Here is a 26,247-nt window from a genome sequence, read left to right as displayed (position 1 = left end):
ACATTTTTCAAGTACAGGAATCAAAGTTCAACATTCTCATTATGCTTGGATGATTCTAGACTTGAAGGTTTTTGATTCTTATAAAGGTTGGCTTGGAATGCCACTTATAGTCTTTTATATCAAAATGTATATATTTGATTCCGCATATGTAATGTGTACATGAGTACACTCTTTACAATGTAGTTGACGTGTATGAGATGAGGCCGGAGGCCAATGACATGTATTTCGTATACTATGTAATTTTTGACTTCATGGAATATTATGAAAATGTTGATGATTATTGAGTTTTTGTTTCACCATGTTTGCATTGGGTGAGGAAATTCCATTTTGATTCTTTTGTAGGATCTCATTAGTCATGTATGAAGTGTGGTCAAGGGCCAAACGGTCATTTGAAGTCATTTGTTGATTTTGGATTTCAAAATTTCCATTTCAAGTTCATTTTCACCTTTTTGGCCGTTGGGGGGTTGGATTTTGACTCGACCATTTTCGGGAGCCGCGGACCATTCCCGCACTCTCAAAATCACTTATTACGTGTGCATGCATATTTGTTTCAGCTTAGAAGTGCATTTGGGGTCAAATGTATGCTTGGTGCAAAGTTGCATTTTCGCCGTTTTGAGCCTAAATTGATCTAAGGGTATTTTGGGGATTTTATTTGAGAAATAAATTCCGTTCTCAACTCTGTCACACATAAAATGTGATTTTAGGGGGAGTTTCCATTTCGTGTTTTTCTGAAAAATGTCATCTAGACCTCAAAAACTTCGTCGCAAGTTCATTTTGCTGCTAAAAGCACTGTTCCTGCAATTTTTGAGGTTCCAGACCACCCCTCTGCCTCACTTGGCGGGCCCCTGCAGTGTTCTGGTGGGCGCCTGGGAGAATCTGCCATGTTTGGTGGGCCCCCGCGGGTCTTTGGCGGGCGCTCGCAAACACTGTTCCTGCTCTAGACATTTTTTTTCAACGGGCTATATCTCACTCGTTTTAACTCCGAATTGGTCCGTTATTGAGTCTAAATTGACCGCATCGAAACGAGCTTTCCAATGGTACCAATTATAGCTTCAGATTCCTCTTGTAGCTTAAGAAATTAAAGTTTTACTAAGGTAGTGTCAGAATTTGGTTCGAACCGGGATGGGCCTTTGACTTCAGAACTTGATACCTTTTATGTCCGGACTCCGAATCAGGTGATTCTTGATTTTAACTTTATTAATTTTTCATTTTATTTCCAATGGTACCATTTTTAATTTCATAACTTTCTCCTAACTCAAGATATCCATGTTTTAGAGAGAGGGTGTCGGATTTGCTTTGAACCGGGATAGGGTTCGTATGGGATTTCACTTCCTTTGGCCTTGGTACTTCATGTGAAGTTACCAAAGGATGTTTTAGGATTTTTTAGATCTAATTTGACTTGTTGAAAGTTAAATTCCTTCCTCTTGGGGTAAAATGATCATTTTACCCCTGACTCTTCTCTTGTAGGGTTTTGATGCCCTTCTTAACATTTTGTTTCCATTGAGTCTCAAAACTCTTTGAGAATCCATTCTTGTGCCCTAGGGATGACGTACATCTCTAAGGACTTGTCTTTGTCTTGCTTCTGCACTTTATTCATTTGAATTTTGTGACTTCATAGGGAGTCAACGTGGTGCCTAGGGATGGCGTACATCTCTTGAGGCCATTTTGCTTCTTTTGCTTCCGCATCTTGGATCTGGTTCGGGTCATCACAAGACACACTGGGTTGAAAAATCTAGGGTTATTATAATTTCAGCAATTAAAATCCAGAGTATGCATAGGTTAAATCTGATAAATAAATGACCCTATTGTGCATCTAAAACAAGATTTAAACTTATGCTATAATCCATTAAATTACCAAATTAAACTAAGTGATTAATTTCCCTCCAACCTTTAACAGCATGCAAAGTGGTTTTATTTCATACTGTTCACTCAGTTAATTTAACGGGTAACTTATGCAATTAGAGGTCTTAATAACACCTGAACTTAAAAATGAAAACCCCCAGTAAAGTCCCAAAACTAATCAGGAAGAACCAAGCGCTCAAATAGTACCTGTTAAAATCCCAGAACGCACAAATATGAGAGTGCCTGCTCTTAGAACTTGGGAGCAGGCTCCGTAAAGCATGGAGCCGGCAATATGCCTCTTGAAGCCGGCTCAAAAGGGGTGGGAGCCGGTTCTGAACCCCACAGAGCCGGCTCTGCACTTTGAGGGAGCCGGCTCCCTCTTTCATGGAGCCGACTCTCTTCCTCTCTGAGAGCCCTGATCCGTTCTTGCTTCGTCTGCTCCGTCTTCGACCTCTTCCAACCTTTCTGTTCTTCATTATTACTGCTCTAGATAGTCTAATATCTTTCTAATATATCCCAGTCCTTTGTTTACAACAGTAAGAACTAATACAACAATTAAAACAATACCAATTTGTTATGCTTTAAAAACAGACGTCGAACACCAAACTTGCAAGAACTATTTTAGACAAAATTAAACACATACAGATGATCAATTTTGACATATTCAATTAATATTCAATTAAAAATCCTAGAGATCATCTAGGTATGCACAGAACAAAAGCCAAGGGGAGAGAGACAGAATAGAACTTGCCTGTGCAGTTTTGGAATCAAAACCTTGTCGCCGTCTTCCTAAGCTTTTCGACGACATCCGTTTACTATCCACTCAATCTCCTACTGCTCAACCTTCCCTCCTCCTAGGTCCGACCTTTAAGCCACAGCCGAAACCCTCACCGAACGTACTCTGTTTTCTCAGAATCTCTCTCTATTATGTCTCTGCCTTCACTATGCTGTGAATAGGGTTCTAAAACCCTAGGCAGACGTATGATATATATTTATAGGAAATTACTAAACCTAAGTCCAATTAAAACCCTAAACTGAACCCTAGTCGACCCATTTGTGAATTCTAAAAGAGTAAACCTAATTTAAAATTATAACCATTACACTAGTTTAATCCAATTAAAACAAGTAATTTCTAATAAAGAAAATTAAAAATACAATTAGTCAATTAAAGAAAATAAAAATACAATTAACCAATTAACAACCAATTAAATAAAAAATGTAATTAAATACACAATTAAACAATTTAGTCAACTAAATAATAAAACAATTAAATAATTTAGCAAATAATCAATCAATTAAACAAAAAATGCATTAAAACCATAATTCAACTGCCGAAACTATCCTTTTAAAATTAAGGGTATTACATTCTTCCCCCCTAACAAAAGGAATTCCATCCTCGGAATTCGCTCTTACCTTCTTCCAATATTTTAGGAGACTGCGAGCGAATGACATCCTCCCGTTCCCAAGTAGACTTAGCCTCATTGTGGTGACTCCACTGAACTCGCACCAAAGGGATAACCTTATTACGAAGGATTTGATCTCGACGGTCGACAATACGATATGGTGGCTCCAAATATGTTTCATCCGGCTGCAACTCAATCTCCCCAACATCGATATGTTGATACCGATCTTCATTTCGCAGAAATTTTTGCAACATGGAGACATGGAACACATTGTGTGCTAAGATGCAACTCTGTACCCAAAGCCTGCTGAAAACTCTTCCAAAATCCTAACACAAAGCTCGAATCCCTATCTAATATAATAGACAACAGAATACCATGCAACTTCATAATCTCTGTAATGTAAAGTTTAGCCAACTGCTCTGAAGTAAAGTCATTGCAAATAGGCAAGAAATGAGCTGATTTAGTCAATCTATCAATGATGACCCAAATAGAATTATGATCCTTGAAGGAATTAGGCAATCCCTCCACAAAAGCCATAGAAATGCTCTCTCATTTCCACTCCAGTATAGGTAGTGGCTGTAGAGCTCCTGGCAGCCGCTGATGATCAATCTTGACCATTTGATAAGTACTACATTGAGAGACAAAAATAACAATGTCCTTTTTCATACCTGCCCACCAAAACTGTCACTTCATATCCTAATACATCTTGTCTCCTCTTGGATGAACAGACTACTCAGAGTAATGAGTCTCAATCATCACATCCTTCCTCAAATCGTTAGCGGAAGATACCACTTACCGTTCCTTGTACCTTAAACCTCTATCAGCCCCAACATAGTAAAATGGGACCTCCCCAGAAGTTATCTCTGCAATTTTGTCAATGCGCTACTGATCCGTGAGTTGCGTCTTCAAAACTTTGTGAATAATAGAAGGTGTAACTACCATACAAGCTATGAAAGCATCCGATAACTCATCCACCGTCTTCAAAGCATTCCACTCAGTAGTGAATAGAGCATAAATACTAGCATCGGGTCAGCGACTGAGTGCATCTGCCACCACATTCGCTTTCCCTGGATGATACTGTATAGAGAAATGATAGTATTTCACCAACTCTAACCATCAACGCTGTCTTACATTCAGCTCCTATTGAGTGAACAAATGCTGCAGACTTTTGTGATCACTAAATAATCTGAAGGATTCTCCCAATAAATAATGCCTCCAAATACGTAAGGCAAAGACTACAACTGCCAATTCCAAATCATGAGTTGGATAATTAAGCTCATGGCTTTAGCTTTCGAGATCCATACGAAATCGGTCGCTCCTCCTACATCAAAACACATCTAAGACCTTTCAAAGAAGCATCTATGTAGACAAGATACTCAACCCTGCTCTGTGGAGTAGAAAAAATTGGTGCAGAAGTCAACTTGCATTTTAGCTCATCAAAAGCTTTCTGACAGTGTTCATCCCAGACGAACCGTACACCCTTTTTAGTCAGATGAGTGAGTGGACACGCTATCTTTGAGAACCCTTGGATGAACCTATGATAATATCCTGCCAATCCGAGAAAACTCCGAATCTCGGTAGGTGAAGTAAGCTGTCCCCACTTAACCACTGCTGAAACCTTGGCTGAATATACCGCTATTCCTCTTTCTGACACCACGTGACCCAGAAACTGCACTTCCTGCTGCCAAAATTCACACTTCTCAAACTTGGCATATAACTGGTGCTCACGAAGCGTCTGCAAGACTATTCAAAAATGTCTAGTATGATCGTCCTCTGACTTTGAATAAATCAAAATGTCATCAATGAAAACAATGACAAATTGATCTAAATAAGCCCTGAAAACTCTGTTCATTAAATCCATGAAAACTGTTGGCGCGTTAGTCAGTCCGAAAGGCACAACCCGAAACTCATAAGAACCATATCTAATGAGAAACGTTATCCTTGGAACATCATACTCCCATACCCGGAGTTGATGATATCCAGAACGTAGATTAATCTTAGAGAAATATGTTGCTCCCTTCAATTGATCAAAAAAATCATCAATCCTGGGCAAAGGGTATTTGTTACGAATAGTAACCTTATTCAACTCCCTGTAATCTATGCACAGGCGAAGTGAACCATCTTTCTTCTTCACAAACAGAACTGGTGCTCCCTAGGGTGAAGTACTCCGATGAATAAAACCCTGGCTGAGTAATTACTGGATCTGATCCCCCAGTTCTTGCATCTCTACTGGTGCCATCCTATATGGTGCCCTAGCAATAGGTGTAGTACCTAAAGCTAAGTCAATCACAAAGTCTATCTCTCGACTAGGTGGCAACCCTGGAATCTCCTGAAATACATCCAGAAATTCCTGTACAATTGGTATGCTATCCAAAGATATAGTAATCCCCTCTTTTGTTTCCTCCTCCATATGGAACAAATAAGTGCTAGTAACCCCGTTAGAACGTGGCATAACGACGACATATATATCCTGATCAGGTATGGTGAAAACAACAGACCTATCATAACAATTAACTTGGGTATGGTAGTGAGATAACCAATCTATCCTAAGTATCACGTCATAAGTGTGCATGTCCAGGACCAAAAGATTGGCTAGATATCTGAGTCTACCAATATCTAGTGTCACAGGCCCATCACTCTCATGTAAAATGGCTGTATTGCCTAAAGGTGTAGAAATACCCTGAGGTCTACTACATACCCGTGTCGTCATCCCAGATAAAGTAACAAAAGATCTAGATATAAATGAGTGTGTAACACCCATATCAAATAAAACATGTCCTTGTGAACCATAACTAAGAAACATACCCTCAACAGCCTGAGGTGCCTGAATACCCTGTAACATGGGGTTAAAAACTCTGCCGTAATGTAACTGCTGTGGTGCCTATCCCTGAGGCTGCGGTGGTGCTGGTAATGCCGGATATGTCTGTCCCTAAATAACTTGTGGAACGGGTAAAGGTACTGGTGCCCTCTGTCCCTGTTGCACATGCTGTCCCTGTCCCTGTCCTGCTTTAGGACATTGCCTCGAAGTATGACTATACTCTCCACAAGTGTAACAACTACCCTGGAAAGTGCCAAATGGCCTCCTCTGTCGGTTAGCCTGTGGCTGACCCTGTCCTACCTGTGGTCCCCCATTCTGCTGCCTCTGAATAGGTGCCCCATTCCTGTGAGCATCTGAACCACCCTTGTGCTTCTTCCAAGGATGCTGTCCCTGGAATTTGCCCTTATCATTCTATCAGTGTCCATTGCCATTCCCTTTCTCAGCTGACTGATTAGCAGAGTCTCTGTTACCCCACTTCTCACCTCGTGCTTGTCTAAAGTCCACGGTTAACTGATACTGCTGTAAAGCGGCGTCCACTACCTGAGCATAAGTAGTGTAGGCTAGACTACCTGTAATAGCTCACTTAATAGACCAAGTCAGTCCCTTAATGAACTATTTCACTTCTTCTCCTCTGTATCCACTTCCTCTGGAGCAAAAAGAGATAAGCGCGTGAACTGCTGCTCATACTCTGCCACTGTCATGTTTCCTTGATCCAGATTGAGGAATTTTATCTTCATAGTTGCCCTGACTGCGTAAGGAAAGTACTTCTCATCAAGCGAGTACTGAACTGATTATAAGTCAATGACATCCTCTCCTCCGTGGTGGTAACTGACTCCCACCACTGTAATGCATCTCTAACTAGCTTGAAGGTAGCAAACATCTGCTTCTGAACCTCTGTGCACTGAAGCAGGCAAAGATGTCGCTCGATGTCCTGTTTTTACTAGTGAGCTGCTTTCGTATCAGTGGAGCCTGAGAACTCAGGTGGGATCCCCTTTGTGAAAGAACTCCTAGCCTTCTCCCAAGTATCAGTCGGTACAACCGGTGATGGTATCGGTGCTTGCTAAACCTGTGGTTGATTCCGAAGTGCAGCTGTTACCCCTGCTTCTATAGACCGAGCAATGAGATCATTGAGATGAGGAGGATACTCTAGATCTCTGACCTGATCCTGAGCTTGCTGAACCTCCTCCTGCTCTTCCTGAAACTGACCATCATTATCCTGAAACCCCAGGCATTTGCGGCTCTTCTTCCATTTGCTAATGTCGCAGGTGTTCTTGCTGCCTACGTGCCATTCTCCTCTGTCGACTGTTTCCTTGCATGTTCTGTCCTCTTCTAGCTTTAACCATGTTGTTAACACAGAAAGATAGACATCAGTACGATTTAAACGGACCGTAAAGGAATACAATGAATCCTAAACTTAAGCTCTAATAAAGAGAAAACGCTACGCGGAAGTCTTAACACGAAATACCCTAGAGACACTTGAACACGGAGTGCTCTGATACTAACTGTGATACCCCTCGACTCCGAGACATGGGTTAATCAGGCCCAAGCCTAAACCCGAGGGAATATTGTACAACTAATATATAAACAAACATAGAATACAAAAAGATTTAAGAATTAAATATTAAAGCTGAAGGAATTCTAAATATAAAATCCTCAAATAATAAAGAGTAATAAATCAAACTCTCCAAAACCTCCAAGATTACAACTCGGGAATCCATTTAGTGGACCCCTAAACAAAATCCCAACTGAACATGAACAATTGAAGATAAAAATCTAAATAAAAAACATGGAATGAAATCTTACATCGTCAGTAGAGTGAATGACCATCTCTACTTAGCCCGAATAAGCCCTAAGACTGGAATCGTTCGATACCTGAAAAATATAAGAGTGGGTCAGGCCCACGAACAAGTTCTATTCTAACTGCAATCCATACAGTGACCCGATACGCAAAGACATCCTAGATATCTCACAATATCTATCTAGTCCATAAATACAATATATCCACACTAAGGGACGTTCATTGGACTATAAAGAGGTCTCAACTTGAATAGAAGGCAACATGCAAAAACGCACCCAAAGGTGGGCATTTATACCAAGCCCTAACAGGGTACACCTCAACCTATCACAGCCAGCTACGCATCCACTACATATATGCACCCTAACCAACGATCCTGAGACTCAAGCTCATCTCGTGGTACCATAATCATATATTTAAAGTCCGTCCACAACCAGAGTATGTCATTCAATTATATATTGATCTGACATAAGGTTTATATTCCAATTATTCACTCAAATTACTCAATTGATCTGACATAACTCCAAATCACAATTAATCCATGTAGTCACTTAACGTACTCAGTTGATCTGACCTAAACATAAGTAGGATTTAATTTCTTTTCAATCCATTCCCTTATTCTAATAGGGCAAGTCTTAGCGTTTTGAGTTAAACCATCCCTACTATGCCTCTATCCCATACCGGTGCATACCATCCACAATATCCAGATAATTGACAGAATTTAATATATTAATTCAGCAATTAAATTTCAACACATAAATCCAGGTAATTGACAGAATATAAGTATTAACTCCTCAATTAAAACTCAGGTTAACTTCTATGTAAATTACAGAACCTAAGTAACAGTTCAGCAATTTAAATCCAACCATGTAAACTACAGAACATAAATAGTAGTTCCGCAACTAAAATCCAAAAAACCATAATCCAGGTAATTGCAAAATAGTGTATAATATTTCAGCAATTAAATCCAATCCTTAATTTATCTAATTGCAGAAAAACACAAATATTTCAGCAATTAAAATCCAGAGTATGCATAAGTTAAATCTAATAAATAAATGACCCTACTGTGCATCTAAAACAAGATTTAAACTTATGCTATAATCCGTTAAATCACCGAATTAAACTAAGCGATTAATTTCCCTCCGACCATTAACAGCTGGCAAAGTGGTTTTATTTCATATTGTTCACTCAATTAATTTAACGGGGTAACTTATACAATTAGAGGTCTTAATAACAACTAAAGTTAAAAATTAGAACCCCCAGTAAAGTCCTAAAATTGATCGGGAAGAACCAAGCGCCTAAGCAGTACTCGTTAAAATCCCAGAACGCGTAAATATGAGAGAGCCTGCTCTTGGAACTTGGGAGCAAGCTCCTTAAAGCATGGAGCCGGCTCTGAACCCCACAGAGCCGACTTTGGATTTTGAGGGAGCCGGCTCCTTCTTTCATGGAGCCGGCTCTCTCCCTCTCTGATAGCCCTGATCCGTTCTTGCTTCGTCTGCTCCATCTCCGGCCTCTTCTGACCTTTCTATTCTTCATTAATACTGCTCTAGACAGTCTAATATCTATCCATTATCATTCCATTGCTTTGTTTACGACAGTAAGAACTAATACAATAATTAAAATAGTACCAATTTGTTACGCTTTAAAAACAGACTATGAACACCAAACTTGCAAGAACTATTTCAGACAAAATTAAACACATACAAATGATCAATTTTGACATATATTACGCGTACAAGATTCAATTAATATTCAATTAAAAATTCTAGAGATCATCTAGGTTTTCACAGAACACAACCAAGGGAAGAGAGACATAATAGAGCTTGCCTGTGCAGTTTTGGAATCAAAACCTTGTCGCAATTTTCCTAAGCTTTCCGATGACGTCCGTTTACTGTCCATTAAGCCACAGCCGAAACCCTCACCGAACGTGCTTTGTTTTCTCAAGATCTCTCTGTTATGTCTCTGCCTTCACTGTGCCGTGAATAGGGTTCTAAAACCCTAGGCAGACGTATGATATATATTTATAGGCAATTACTAAACCTAAGTCCAATTAAAACCCTAAATTGAACCCTAGTCGGCCCATTTGTGAATTCTAAAAGAGTAAACCTAATTTAGAATTATAACTATTACACTAATTTAATCCAATTAAAATAAGTAATTTCCAATAAAGAAAAATAAAAATACAATTAGTGAATTAAAGAAAATAAAAATACAATTAATCAATTAATAACCAATTAAACAAAAAATGTAATTAAATTCACAATTAAACAATTAAGTCAAATAAATAATAAAATAATTAAATACTTTAGCAAATAATCAATTAATTAAACAAAAAATGCAATAAAACCATAATTCAACTGTCGAAACTATCCTTTTAAAATTAAGGGTATTACAATTATATTCCACATAGGTATGCTTATACACAATATATCAACTGACACATAATCACAATTTTCATATACAACATTCAAGCAATTGGTAAGAATTCAAACTAATTAAGCATGTTAATCAACAAATTATAGAGGAATAACTCACAAAAGCATAAGAAATCATGTATTAGAAACCCCTACCTCACTTAGATGCAAAACCCCCCAATTTCCAAGCCCTAATTCGAAATTCCTAAGAGTGATGAAATGGTACTTGGCTCTTATCAAAATGAAGGTCTCAACAAGCTCTCTAACTTGTTCAATGAGGTGCAATCAAATTCCCAAAGGAAATGCTTTAATCAAGCCTTGAAAGCTTGAAGAAAGAAAAGAAAAAAATGAAGATGAGGAGAGAGAGAGAAACTGCTGGGAGAGGGAGGAGAAAAATGAGGCCATACACGGCCTCTTGGCCACTAAACACTGTGACTGGGGAGTGGGCCCCACCACTAACTCAAAATATCCATTTTTTTGACTTTGAATTCCCACCACATGAATATATATATACAAGCTATACTACATTCACATAAAACACATCAAATAAAAATAACTGAGATGCAAATGGACCATGACACAACTCCCGTACACAACAACACCGGTAGCAGGTCCCACACGGAACCTTCCGGCTCGAAAAATGGAAAAATGTCGAAATGAAAACCAGTGCATTTCCAAGAGTCCTAAACTCAAAGAATTACCCCAACTAACTCTTGGACACACCCAGCACACCCCGTGATGTCTGATATGCAAAACGAGAAAAGACAAAAATGTCTTTGCAAAAATAGAAAATCCCGAAAAATGAAAAATAGCAAAAATTAGAAACATTAAATGAACCTGGTGTTGATCGAACTATTTCGTAATAATCTCCAGGCTCATTCATATTAAGATCCATAGCTCTCTAGTGGGCTCATTGTCAACACTCCAAATTTGTGCAAAATAGTGAGGCCAAGTTTTAAATTTGTAAAAAGCCACTACTAACTCTAACTACTAAATATAGCTAAGGTGAGTAGGGATCGTCCCAAGGGATTATGAGCGTATTTGCAATGGAAACAATAAATGGGGTTAGTAGGTCAAATGATCAAAAGATAGCTTGTTTGGATGATTAAACTACTAGCTAAAACTAAGCAAGTTCAATGTAAAACAAATAATAACAAATAAATGATAGAGGGAACAAAAGAGAGAGGTCTTGGGACTTAGAGGTCACCACTAAACATCACCTTTCTAGACACTTAATGTACAATTAATGAGGGGAAACATGTGTTGCAACAATAGTGTGTGTGACTGATTGTTTCAACAAGCATGAATAACCAATTAAGTATATATTGTCTAAGCAATCTAGTGAATAGCACAATATATCAAACTAAGCCATTATTCCTTCCTTTAAGCTCACAATCTAAACACATCACATGGTTAGAAAAATATACTACTTGATGAGCACTGAAAAGTGCGTATTTAAACCCCTTAAGTTTAGGTATTCTAGAATCTTTATCTATCTTATTTTACCGTTTTGTATTGATTTCATGTTATTTCTATTTTCAGGTACTTATCCTCAAAACAAGCTAACTCAGCCAAATAAGGGCATAATTGAAGCAATTCTGGGATGAATCAAAGAAAGGAGCAAAGTAGAGCAAAAGGAAGCAAATGGTGGAATTTCAGCAACTTCGATCGATCTCAAGAAAAATTCGATGAATCCAACTTTCATCAATCTCAGTACTTCAAGATGGATCTGAGCCATGTTTGTCCCTGTTCAAAGATCTCAAAAGTTTGATCGGTCCAACTTCCTTCTCCGATCGATCGAACATTCTTGTCCTTATCCAAATGATTGATCTTATCCAGTTGTACCACCCTACCAACCACTTTTGTCTTTTTCCCAAAAATATCTTCAAAATATCTCAGATTTGTTTTTATCCAAAAAGGTGCCGCCATTGAGGATCGATCCAGCCTAAGTTTAATCGATCTCAGCCATGTTCGATCGATCCAAGTCCAAGGTTCAATCGATCGAACTTCCTCCAGTACGAAAAAGTTAAATTTCCAGCTCACAAAAAGTTGTCCTTTATCCAATCATTAGGGAATATTTGCTATGCGACCCCAGCTTATTTTGGGTGTCATTTGACCTACCTATATAAGGATAAGGATTACTTTTTGTATCATATCACATTGTATCACATCATATCATATCATACCTTGTAGAACTCTGAGGGAGGAAGCAAAGAAGATGAAGAGGTTAGAGACACCATTAGAGGCTCTTCATCAACCAAGGAGCAGATTTCTTCCATGGAGCTTGCCCTTGAGGGTTGGAGGACATCATCCATGAGTGGCTAGACATCCTCTTGGGGCTAGAGTTAGCCCTAAACATGCTTTCTACTTCTTGATTTATGTATTTTTAAGGGGATTTGTATTGTGATTCATGCCCTGACACTTTTATATATATAGATCTTGTTTATTCAATAATTTATGTGGTTTAATGCTTCCAATTGATCATTTCATTCTATCCATATGTCTATGTATGCTAGAATAGATGTTCATGTGTTTGTCTCTATTTCTTTTATTATTGATGCATGTCTATGTGTATTGATGCTATAAATCTAGAGATTGTCAAGACATAGTGCTTAATATCTTGTTCTTGTGGTTTATTTGATGGTTCATACTCATTGCTTGATGGATTGTATCTCTCATTTAGTTTAATTAGTTTAATTTCATGTCATTAGCTTAGTTGTAGTGTAGTTGTTAAATGAGAGGACAATCCATGCTTGTTGTTGATGTTCCATACTTATAAAATCAAGTAATATGTATCTCTAACCTTGTGATGTGTTTGGATTGTGAGCTTAAAGAAAGGATTAATGGCTTAATTTGATATGTTATGCTATCCACCATGTTGTTTAGACAATATATGCTTAATTTTTCATCCATGCTTGTTGGAACACCACACACACACAATTTGTTGTAATACATGTTCTTCCCCTCATTAATCATTCATTAAAGGTGTAGAAAAGCTATGTTTAGTGGTGATCTCTAAACCCCAAGATCTCTCTCTCTTTTATTCTCTCTATTGCATTATTGCTTACTTTAGTTTAATTTGCATCTAGTTTAATTCAACTAACTAACCACTATTTTGATCACTCGACTTACTAACCCTAATTTTGATCCCTCAACCTAGTACGACACTCAATCCCTTGGGATGATCCTACTCACCCTAGCTATATTTTTAGTGAAAGGTAGTAGTGACAATTTATAAATGTAAAACTTGGACACATAAGTATAAACTTTGGGTTTGAATTGATGACACACCAAGTTTTTGGCGCCGTTGCCAGGGATTGATTGATTGGCAATGTCGTATTTGTGGAATCAATTAGGAATTAGTACTCTTTTGATCGTGTCTTTACCTTATTTTCAATTTTTGTTACTTATTGTGTTTGTTCTTGATTGACAAGGAGCATTGAGCTAGGAAGCAAACAAAGGATATTCCAAGCAAAGGAGCTAAGCAAGTAAAGGAAAAATTCTAAAAAACTAAAAATTGCTAAGCTAAGCTAAAAATTTGGAGTTGAAGTGCTAAAGGACCTTTGTGAGCTTTTCTTTACTCATCTCTTAGTTAAATCGTCGGCCCGCGTAGAGGCTTATATTTCAATTCTTAGATAAATCGTGAGCCCACGTGGAGGCAATTTACTTTTCTTGCATAGTTTTTGAGCATGGGAGTATGGGAACATTGTATGTGGAGGAAGCTTGTTAATTGTTGATTTGTTGTGAAGGAGAAGTGCTTGCTTGATTTGTTGTGTTTCATGTGTCGCTAGAAGTCTTAGGTAGTCATTGTCATATCACTCGTCCTAGGCATTCACATGGAAAATCTAAAGGGTAATCGTGGTTACTTAGACCCACGTTTCATGCAAAACCCACCTCTTAATCAACATAGCCCTGGAGTTCAAGCTTCAATTCCTCCAATAGTCCTTCGTGATCATTACAATCTTCATGCATATCATGCACCTACTTGTATTATGTTGCCTAATTTTGAAGCAAATCAATAAGAAATCAAGCCTGAGACTATTCAAATGTGTCCACTCTTTTATGGCTTAGATGATGAGGAACCCTATAAACATCTAAATGAATTCTTTGAAATATGTTCCACCATAAGATATATGGATGTCTTGGAGGAAGTTCTTAGGCTACTTCTCTTCCCTTTTACACTAAAAAATAAAGTAAAACATTGGTTCAATACTTTGGGGGCAAATTCAATAACATCTTGGGCACAAATGCAAAGTGAATTTTTGAAAAAAATTTACCCCATAAGTTTGACTAATGTAATGCGTGCTTCAATTAGAGAATTTTCTCAAAGGGAAGGGGAGTGGTTGCATGAGGCTTGGGAAAGATTGAATGACTTGCTAAGCAAATGTCCACATCATGGCATTCTGAAATGGCAAGTGGTTCAATATTTCTATGAGAGCATATCCGACATTCATAAGGATATAGTCGATACATCATGTGGAGGATCATATTTTGTAAAACATGAGGATGACATATGGCACCTCTTTGAGAAAATGAGCGAAAACTCCTTGCAAAAATATTATACTTCTCGGTTTGACCATAGTTCGAAGGAAAAGAAGAGAGACTTGTAAGTAGGTCAAATAGAGAATCCATTAGAGATTGTAGCCGAGGTTAAAACTCTCTTTAAAAAACTTGATCAATTCCTGTTGAGTTAAAAATCGGTTATAAAATCACCTTCTTTTCATCATACTTCTCATCTTAGTGAGCCATGCATGATATGTTCAAGTGTTTTACATACCACTTTCGATTGTCCCCATGGACATGCATTCAATGAGCACTTTGAAAAAGTCAATGCTACGTTCGCTCAACCTTACTCAAGTGCATATGTTCCAATGTGGAATGAAAATCCGAATTTCTATCAAGCTAAAAAGTTTTAAGGTAAATATATTCTACCTCATAAAAGGGAAGGAGGTTCCCAAGGATTTGTTTCTTCTTCATCTCATCAAAGAACCAATCACCTTTCATATCCTCAATTGTATGATTTGAAAATTTGCTCTCATTATTGTCATGTACTTTCTAGCCATTCTACATTTGAAGATAAGGTTTTGGTGGCCTGGGGTAGCTTAGAAAGGAATACCAACTTGTTGCATTCCCATTCTCAATCCATATCAAAGCTAGAATCCCAAATTGGGACCATAGCTAATGCATTGAATGTAAGAGAAGTTGGGAAATTACCTATTTAACTCGAGAGGAATCCAAAAGCCCAATTTTGTGTGGAAGCAAACCCTGCATCGGGGTGTTCTTCCCAAGCTCAAGTGCAAGCCATCACCACCTTGAGAAGTGGTAAGCAAGTGGACAATAGGGTTGAACTACCAAAGGAAGATAGTGAATCGGTGCAACCTAAAGTTGTCACCCATCCAATTCCCAATTCCACTCCTACTTCTTTGAGTGAAAATGTTCCTAACCGGAATTCTCAATCATCTCCATCATCTCATCAAATTTTAAAGTCTCATGAGCCAAAAGCTCCGTTCCCTTATGCTTTAAAAGAAACTTCGCCTTATGGGAGGCAAGAAGGGAAAATACATAACATGATGGAAGTTTTTAAGCAAGTAAACATCAATCTTCCTCTTTTGGATGCCATTAAGCAAATTCCACCTTATGCAAAATTCTTGAAAGACCTTTGCACACAAAAAGGAAGAGCAAGGGACCAAGTCCCAAAAAAGTGTTCCTCAAGGAGCAAGTGAGCTCCATTATTCAACAAAACACTCCACCTAAGTTCAAAGATCCCGGTGCTCCGACCATTTCATGTGTGATTGGGAATCATGAAGTTTGTAGAGCTCTTCTTGACTTAGGTGCAAGTGTTAATTTGATTCCTTACTCTGTGTATATCCAACTAGGTTTGAATGAGTTGAAGCCAACCTCGGTGGTGCTTCAATTGGCCGATAGATCCGTCAAAACACCTAGGGGCATGGTTGAGGACATACTCATAAAAGTTGATAACTTTTACTTCCCGGTTGATTTTGTAGTTCTTGATACCGAACCGGTTGCCAATCCCACCAATCACATCCCGATCATCTTGGGAAGGCCATTCCTTGCCACCTCAAATGCAACCATCAATTGTAGATTCGGGGTTGTGGACCTTTCGTTTGGTAACATGATGGTCAAGCTTAATGTTTTCAATTCAAATCGACATCCCGTAGATGAAAACGAGTGTTGTCTTGTAGATGTGTTGGATGAGATTGTTGAGGGATCAATTCCTACCATGGTCATGAAACAACCAATTGAGGATAACCTTTCATCTCTCCTATCCGATGATCCTCTTGCTTCTTGTCTTCTTGTCTTCTTGAAATGTATGGAAATTGTGGGTTTGATGATAAAAAATCAATAGATGAAGTAAACAATCTCATGGAATCTGTTTCAAGCTTGGATTTTTAATCTTGGAAAACTCTAATAGAACCTCTTTCTCCACTCTCTAGCACTCCACCGGTCTCATCTTTAGATTCTCCACCAACTCTTGAGCTTAAAACTCTACCTTCCACTCTCAAGTATGCATTCTTAGGACCAAAAGAGGCTCTTCTGATTATCATTTCTTCAAGTCTTGAAAAAGACTAAGAAGACGCTTTCTTAAATGTACTTAAAGAAATAAGGAAGCCATAGGATGGAGTGTGGAGGATCTTAAGGGAATTGACCCTTCTATTTGTATGCATCGCATACTTATGGAAGAGGATGCAAAACCCTTTAGGGATGCCCAAAGGAGACTTAACCCCAACATGAAGGAGGTAGTCAAAAAGGAAGTTGTCAAACTTTTAGATGTCGGAATCATTTACCCAATCTCTGATAGCAAATGGGTGAGTCCAACTCAAGTAGTTCCCAAGAAATCGGGGATTACCGTGGTTGAGAATGCAAAGGGTGAGGAAACCTTTAAGCGTACCACCAATTCATGGCATGTATGCATTAATTACCGTAAATTAAATACCGCCACTAGAAAAGATCACTTCCCTTTGCCATTTATTGATCAAATTCTAGAAAGATTGGCTGGACAACAATACTATTGCTTCCTTAATGGCTATTTGGGGTACAATCAAGTAGCCCTTGACCCATTGGACCAAGAGAAAACCACCTTTACTTGTCCATTCGGCACATTTGCTTATAGACGGATGCCTTTCGGTTTGTGCAATGCCCCCGCCACATTCTAAAGGTGTATGATGTCAATTTTCTCGGACATGGTGGAAGAATATCTAGAAGTGTTCATGGATGATTTTTCTGTCTTTGGGTCTTCATTTGATGTATGCCTCAAAAATTTGGATCTAGTGCTTAAGAGATGCCGTGAAACAAACCTTGTTCTTAGTTGGGAAAAGAGCCATTTTATGGTTCAAGAGGGTATCGTTTTGGGTCACGTCATCTCAAGGAGGGGGATTGAGATAGATAAAGGAAAAGTGGAGCTTATTGCTGAATTGCCACCACCTTCAACGGTGAGAGAGGTTCGCTCCTTTCTAGGTCATGCCGGCTTCTATCGCTAATTCATAAAAGACTTTAGCAAAATTGCTCAACCCTTGTGCAATCTCCTTGCCAAGGAAACTCCTTTTGTCTTTGATCAAGCATGCCTAAACGCTTTTCATAAATTGCGTGATTTATTGTCTTCTGCTCCTATCTTGCAACCTCCCAATTGGTTATTACCATTTGAAATTATGTGTGATGCTTCTGATTATGCCCTGGGAGCGGTTTTGGGCCAAAAAGTAGGAAAGCTTCCTTGTGCCATCTACTATGCAAGTAAAACTTTCTCGGGAGCTCAATTGAATTACTCCACTACCGAGAAAGAATTACTTACCGTAGTGTATGTTCTTGATGAATTTCGATCCTATCTTTTAGGTTCTAAGGTGGTTATTTACTCCGATCATGCTGCCTTGAGACATCTTTTGACAACGAGAGAAACAAAACCTAGATTGATTAGATGGATTTTGCTTCTTCAGGAATTCGATTTTGAAATCAAGGACAAGAAAGGCTCTGAAAATGTGGTTGCCGATCATCTCTCTAGGTTATCGATAGAACCTTTCCCTAGTCCACTAATTCGTGATTCTTTTCCGGATGAACAACTTTTCCAAGTTTTTAATGGACAAATGCCTCGGTTTGCCGACATTGTGAATTATTTGGCAATTGGCAAACTTCCAACTTCTTGGTCAAATAACTAAAAAAATCGTTTCTTTGTCAACATCCGGAATTACTATTGGGAAGACCCTGTCTTGTACCATTATTGTCCGGATCAAATTGTGAGGAGATGTATTCTGGAGAGCGAAATTCCAAGTGTCCTTGTGTTTTATCATACACTTGCATGTGGTGGGCATTTTAGTGCAAAGAAGACCGCCTTGAAGGTTCGTCAAAGTGGGCTCTTTTGGCCCACTATCCATAGAGATGCCTACAATTTTTGCAAGTCATGTGAAAGATGTCAAAAGATGGGTTCAATGTTGAAAAGAGATATGATGCCCTTAACTAACATTCTTGTTGTAGAAATCTTTGACATATGGGGCATTGATTTTATGGGTCCATTTCCTATGTCCTATGGTTTTCAATACGTTCTTCTTGCCGTTGATTATGTTTCCAAGTGGGTGGAAACATGTGCTACCAAAACAAATGATCATTCCGTGGTTATTCAATTCATCAAGTCCAATATCTTTGCTCGTTTTGGTATGCCTAGGGCTATGATAAGTGACGGAGGAAAGCATTTTTGTAATCAATTCCTAAGGCATTTATTTCTTAAGTACTCCATTACTCATAAAGTGGCCACTCCTTACCATCCTCAAACAAGTGGGCAAGTAGAAGTGTCTAACCGAGAAATTAAGCATATTCTCGAGAAGACGGTCAACACCACCTGGAATGATTGGTCACGAAAGTTAAATGACGCTTTGTGGGTTTATCGGACGGCATATAAGACTCCCATTGGCATGTCTCCCTATAAACTTGTATATGGAAAGCCTTGCCATCTTTCGGTTGAGTTGGAACATAAAGCCTTGTGGGCGGTTAAGAAGCTCAATCTTAACCTTGATAAGGCTGGAGAGAACCGGTTGTACAATTGAGTGAGTTGGAGGAGTTGAGACATAATGCTTATGACAATGCCAAACTCTACAAAGAAAGAACTAAATCCTTTCATGATAATCATATTGTGAAGAAGTCTTTTGAACCCGGTCAAAAAGTTTGGCTCTTCAACTCCAGATTGAAACTCTTTCCAGGGAAGTTGAGAACTAAATGGGAGGGTTCTTATGAAGTCATCTCTATTACACCACATGGGGCGGTTGAAATTCAAAATTTGAAAAAGGGGAACATTTTCAAGGTTAATAGACAGAGACTAAAACCATACATTGAGGGATAGGTCTTCGAAAGACATTTGGAAGCTGCACATCTGATAGACCCTGTGTATGAAGATATCTACGAATGCAATATAAATGGAAGAATTTTTGTCTGTTCGATCAATCTCGATAAAAGTTCGATCGATCGAACATCATGCCTGCATCTAACACTTAGAAAATTTTTGACCTGCATCCCCTACATCCAAATCACCTCTCTATCCCATCGTTTGAACTTGTTCTCAGATCGATCATAACCTTTTCGATCGATCCAACTTCAAGTTCGATCGATCTTGAGTTCCAACACTTAGAAAAATTTTGAACCTGTATCCAAAGACTTCTCTATCTCATCGTTCGAACTTTTTTGGATGTTCATGCATGTTCTATCGATTGAAAAATCTTTTGAGATCGATCTCCTTTGATCGATCTAAGCATCTTTGGTTTGACCTTTTTCTTCCTTTGTTGGATTTCGCGCTTATCTATTCAAAGCAGCATTACGTCTACCAAGAGAAGTTAAACTTAACAATCATTGTTTATGCATTCTTGAATTCCTTTTTGTTTATTAAAAAAAAAAAAAAAAAATCTCTTGTGCCCTTATGTGTAGTCATGCTACTTTTTCTATTGGACTTGATCTCATATCTCTCTTTCATCTTATGATATATTGCCTTCGAATGCTTGATTATTCTTCTTCCATTTGATATTTGATGTGAGTTTCCTAGTGTGGTTATTCAAGTAGGTTGTTGATTCCAAGTTTGGGGGAGACGTTTTTCGAATTGGATATATACCAGGCTTATGTCTTTCACCACCATGGTATACTCTTTCCATCTTTTCCATTGTTCTCATTGCACATTGAGGACAATGTCCGGTTTAAGTTTGGGGGTAAGGTGTCTTGTTGCATTCATTGAGACTTAATTATAAAATTAAGATTTGAGATCCATGTTAGCTATGATTTTGATCTTTTGAGGACTATATTGCTTAAAATTTAAAAATTGTTTGACTTGAGAGTTCAATACTCCTTATATGCCTTGTGGATGCCATTTAGGAATAAATTTTTCGAAACATTGATGTCTTACTTGCATTTGTGGTCCACATCATCTTGATTTTGTGATTATTTTGAGATTCATTCTAGAATTCTACATTAGCACAGGCGCACGCTAGCATTCATTTGTGGGGTACATGCTTTGTTAATTATTGAATTGGTTATATCCCAATTGAGCTAGTAGTGCATTGAAAGCTTTCATTCCTGATAAAGTGGATAACAACCCCTTTTTCATTAAGTAGCTGGGATTCTAGCCTCATCAAGTATTGAACTTCTCACGCCAAAAGATGGAGGGCCCAAACTCTAGGTTAATAATTGTTTATTCAAAAAAAAAAAAAAAAAAAAGAAGAAAAAGAAAAGAAAAAGGAAAAGTTGCAAAAGCAATAAAAAGTGAGGACTTCTCCCAAAAGCTGAGAAGTGAGAAATGATTAGATGGAGGTTGTCTTGATTTGTAGTCTAGTTGATTTAAGCTTGTAAGTCCATAGGGGTGTTTGAACACCTAGTGCTCTAAAGCCGTCTGGTTTGGGAGTCATTAACCTAACGCTCGACCTCATGGATTACTAGAAAGCTTAATAGATCAACACATTGCACCATGCTTCCATCTTTTACCCTAAAAAAAAAAAAAAAAAAAAAAAAAAATTGAGTGAAAAGAATAAGCGCACCTAGAACAATAAAGCTTTAATAAAAGGTCCACTTTTTGTCTTGATGATCGGTACTAGATTTGTGTGCTAGTTTGAGGGTAAGGATGTGATTAATTCTTTAGTTGGCTAAGATAGCAATACACTTGATGCCGGTCCACTCAAAAAGGATCCTAGAGTTGTTTTGATTTTCATGATCATTTTCTTGATGTGTGGAGGAACATACTTGCTTACTTGATGTTGAGATTTTGGGAGATTGCTTAGAAATGTTTGAAACATTTCATATTTGAGGTAGTTTTCTCCCAATGCTTGTTTGCAATATTGGTGCCTCTTTTGAAAGAATGAGCTTAATGTTTCTTCACTCGTCCATTAGGGGTAACCTAGGGGTTTAAAAGGCTTGTTGCATATGCTAAGTGCAATCGGGTTCCCTACGAAAGTGGTGTTATCCATTTATTAGTTTCTAGTTCATAGTTAATTAATTGTTCATTTCATTCCTTTACTCGTAGTTCATTGCTAGGGACTAGCAATATTTAAGTTTGGGGGTGTGATGAGCGTTGAAAAGTGCGCATTTAAACCCCTTAAGCTTAGGTATTCTAGAACCTTTATCTATCTTATTTTACCGTTTTGTATTGATTTCGTGTTATTTCCATTTTCAGGTACTTATCCCCAAAACAAGCTAACTCAGCCAAATAAGAGCATAATAGAAGCAATTCTGGGATGAATCAAAGAAAGGAGCAAAGTAGAGCAAAAGGAAGCAAAGGGTGGAATTTCAGTAACTTCGATCGATCTTAAGAAAAGTTTGATCGATCCAACTTTCATCGATCCCAGCACTTCAAGATGGATCTGAGCCATGTTTGTTCCTGTTCAAAGATCTCAAAAGTTCGATCGATCCAACTTCTTTCTCCGATCGATCGAACATTCTTGTCCTTATCCAAATGATTGATCTTATCGAATTGTACCACCCTACCAACAACTTTTGTCCTTTTTCCAAAAATATCTTCAAAATATCTCAAATTTGTTTTTATCCAAAAAGGCGCTGCCATTAAGGATCGATCCAGCCTAAGTTCAATAGATCTCAGCCATGTTCGATCGATCCAAGTCCAAGGTTCGATCGATCGAACTTCCTCCAGTGCGAAAAAGTTAAATTTCCAGCTCACAAAAAGTTGTCCTTTATCCAATCATTAGGGAATATTTGCTGTGCGACCCTAGCTCATTTTGGGTGTCATTTGACGTACCTATATAAGGATAAGGATTACTTTTTGTATCATATCACATTGTATCACATCATATCATATCATACCTTATAGAACTCTTAGGGAGGAAGCAAAGAAGAGGAAGAGGTTAGAGACACCATTGGAGGCTCTTCATCAACTAAGGAGTAGATTTCTTCCATGAAGCTTGCCCTTGAGGGTTAGAGGACATCATCCATGAGTGGCTAGACATCCTCTTGGGGCTAGAGTTAGCCCTAAGCATGCTTTCTACTTCTTAATTTATGTATTTTTGAGGGGATTTGTATTATGATTCATGCCCTGACACTTATATATATATATAGATCATGTTTATTCAATGATTTATGTGGTTTAATGCTTTCAATTGATCATTTCATTCTATCCATATGTCTATGTATGCTAGAATAGATGTTCATGTGTTTGTCTCTATTTCTTGTGTTATTGATGCATGTCTATGTGTATTGATGCTATAGATCTAGAGATTGTTAAGACATAATGCTTAATGTCATGTTCTTGTGGCTTATTTGATGGTTCATAGTCATTGCTTGATGGATTGTACCTCTCCCTTAGTTTAATTTGTTTAATTTCATGTCATTAGCTTAGTTGTAGTGTAGTTGTTAAATGAGAGGACAATCCATGCTTGTTGTTGATGTTCCATACTTATAAAAGCAAGTAATATGTATCTCTAACCTTGTGATGTGTTTGGATTGTGAGCTTAAAAAAAGGATTAATGGCTTAATTTGATATGTTGTGCTATCCACCATCTTGTTTAGACAATATATGCTTAATTTTTCATCCATGCTTGTTGGAACAACCACATACACACATTTTGTTGTAATACATGTTCTTCCCCTCATTAATTATTCATTAAAGGTGTAGAAAATCTATGCTTAGTGGTGATCTCTAAACCCCAAGATCTCTCTCTCTTTTATTCTCTCTATTGCATTATTGCTCACTTTAGTTTAATTTGCATCTAGTTTAATTCAACCAACCAACCACTAGTTTGATCACTCAACCTACTAACCCTAATTTTGATCCCTCAACCTAGTATGACACTCAATCCCTTGGGACAATCCCTACTCGCCCTAGTTATATTTTTAGTGAAAGGTAGTAGTTACAATTTATAAATGTAAAACTTGGCCACATAAGCATAAACTTTGGGTTTGAATTGACGACACACCACTACTTGCATTCATAAGCATGGAACATCAAACAACAAGCATGGATTGTCCTCTCATCTAAGAAACTAAGGCAACTGCACTATAACTAAGCTAGGACCATGGAAATTAAACTAATTAAACTAAAGGAGAGACACAATCCTTCAAGAAATAAGAATGAACCATTAAATAAACCACAAGAGTATTCTATTAAGCACTATGCCTTGACAATCTCTAGATCAATAGCATCAACACATATAAACATGCATCAACAATATAAAAACTAGAGATAAACACATAAACATCTATTCTAGCATACATAGACATATGGATAGAATAAAATGATCAATAGGAAGTATTAAACCACACAAATCATTGTAAGAACAAGATTCATATATAAATCAAGTGTCAAGACAACATTACAACACAAATCCCCTCAAAATACAAAACATTAAGGTTTAGAAAGCATGCTTAGGGCTAACTCTAGCCCCAAGAAGATGTTTAGCCACTCATTGATGAAGTCATCCAACCCTCAAGGGCCATCTCCATGGTAGAAATGCTCTTCTCCTTGGTTGAAACCCTAGAAGAATGGAAGAACTCCCAAAATAATGTATCTTTAGTCTCTAACCTCTCCTTCTCTCTTTTCTTAGTAAAATTGCCCTTATAATGGCTCCAAATCCTTATGGACTCGTGCAATAATTGCACGAGTGTCACACCCAATGGTCTGGACTCGTGCATTAGGGTCCTTTCAATGATTGCACCGTAAGCTATCTTTTAATGAGCTGGACTTTATTTTAATTCGGACTTGAGAAGGTTCGATCGATCGAGTTCAGATGAGATCGATCGAGTTCAGATGAGATCAATCGAACTATGGCCAAATCTATCGAATTTAGGCTAGATCGATCAATATATGATGCAACTGTTATCAGCTGAGAAGGTAAAGGCATACTTTCAACATCGTAAAAGAAAATATATTAAACGTGATCGAGAGGAGGCAGCCCAGCGGCTATTCCAAGATTATTTTGCTGAAAATCCCACTTTTCCACCCGAGATGTTTCGCAAATGATTTCGGATGCGCCGAGAGTTGTTTATTCGCATTTTAAACTATGTTACAACATATGTCGAATGATTTATCTAGAAGCCTGATGCCCTTGGTCGTATGGGTTTCACTCCTATACAGAAGATGACTGCTGCAATACGTATACTCGCATATGAAATTTTAGTAGATCTTTGTGATGAGTAAATAAAGATTTCTGAAACCACTGCGGTTGAAAGCTTGAAGTGCTTTTGTGATGCTGTAATTACGGTGTATGCAGGGCAGTACCAACGTACACCAAACGAAGATGACATTGCACGTCTACTTCGAAAAGGGGAGGAAAGAGGCTTCCCAGGTATGCTTGGCTCTATAGATTGTATGCATTGGGTATGGAAGAACTGCCCTACAGGGTGGCATGGCACACACAGGGGAGGAAATCATAAGCCTACCCTCATATTGGAAGCGGTTGCATCGAAAGATCTGTGGGTATGGCATGCTTTCTTTGGTATGGCTGGTTCAAACAATGACGTGAATGTCTTAGATCATTCCCTAGTATTCAATAGCCTAATCAATGGCACAATGCCTCTGATTAATTATGAGGTAAATGGGCATCGACGTGCAATAGGGTATTACCTATCTGATAGTATTTATCCCATGTGGACAACTTTGATTCAGATCATCCCACACCCAACAACTGGCAAAGAAAAATTATTTGCTAACAAACAAGAAGTTGTTCGGAAAGATGTTGAATGAACGTTTGGCGTGTTGCAGATCATGTGGGCTATAACACAAAAACCTGTGTATTATTGGGATAAAGAAGATTTAAGCAAGATAATGAGAATGTGCATCATATTGCATAATATGATCATTGAAGATGAGCGTGGACACATTTTGTAATAGAAACCTCCGTCAGATGAGCCAATATCCCTCCCAAAATACATTCAAAACCCAGCAATATTGGCGGCACACATTTCCGATCGTTTTAGAAGAATTCGTAATTAGCGGATAATGCTGATCTCAGGAGACATTTGATGGAACATTTGTGGAATCAATTTGGTGATGAAGATGTTTTAATTTGGTATAATCGAATAAAAGGTAATTTTTATATTATTATGCAAATTAATTAAATCAGTGATGAAGATGTTTAAATTTATTAATCGAATAAAATGTTATTTTTTATATTATTTTGCAAATTAATTAAATTATTATGTAATAAATAAATAAATTAAATTGATAAGTCAAAAAGTACAAACTTTTTTTTAAAAAATAATTAATTAAATTCTTCTACAAATTAAATGACTCTTTTTATTTATTTAGGAAAAATGAATTTTTTTTAATTAATTAAAATTTGACTATCTTTACATTAATTAATTAATCCAATACACATACAATAATTATTTTACACATCATCACACAATATCACTTTTCCATTTTATATCATTATCACACACAATGGCCCACTGCACCAGGCGCTACTGCCCACTGCCAGGCGCTATTTTATTCTTCATCTGTGGAGTGTGGAGTGTGTAATATGACATGGACCCCACTTGTGTTTAATG

General features: G+C 37.8%; 1 protein-coding gene across 1 annotated transcript in view; it reads left to right on the top strand.

Moving 5' to 3' along the window:
• LOC132280813 (uncharacterized) overlaps positions 1-25,441 on the top strand; it is a 53,766-nt gene extending 28,325 nt beyond the window's left edge. The window contains exon 2 of the mRNA XM_059782569.1: positions 24,969-25,441. Coding sequence (XP_059638552.1) covers positions 24,969-25,441 — 473 coding nt within the window. The remainder of the gene's footprint in view (positions 1-24,968) is intronic.
• The last annotated feature ends 806 nt before the right edge of the window (positions 25,442-26,247 follow it).

Source organism: Cornus florida, unplaced genomic scaffold (assembly GCF_030987335.1).
Source record: "Cornus florida cultivar Cherokee Brave unplaced genomic scaffold, ASM3098733v1 CherokeeBrave_3.0.0_Hap2_Chr11, whole genome shotgun sequence".
Lineage (NCBI taxonomy): Eukaryota > Viridiplantae > Streptophyta > Magnoliopsida > Cornales > Cornaceae > Cornus > Cornus florida.
This window is presented reverse-complemented; position numbering and strand designations above follow the sequence as displayed.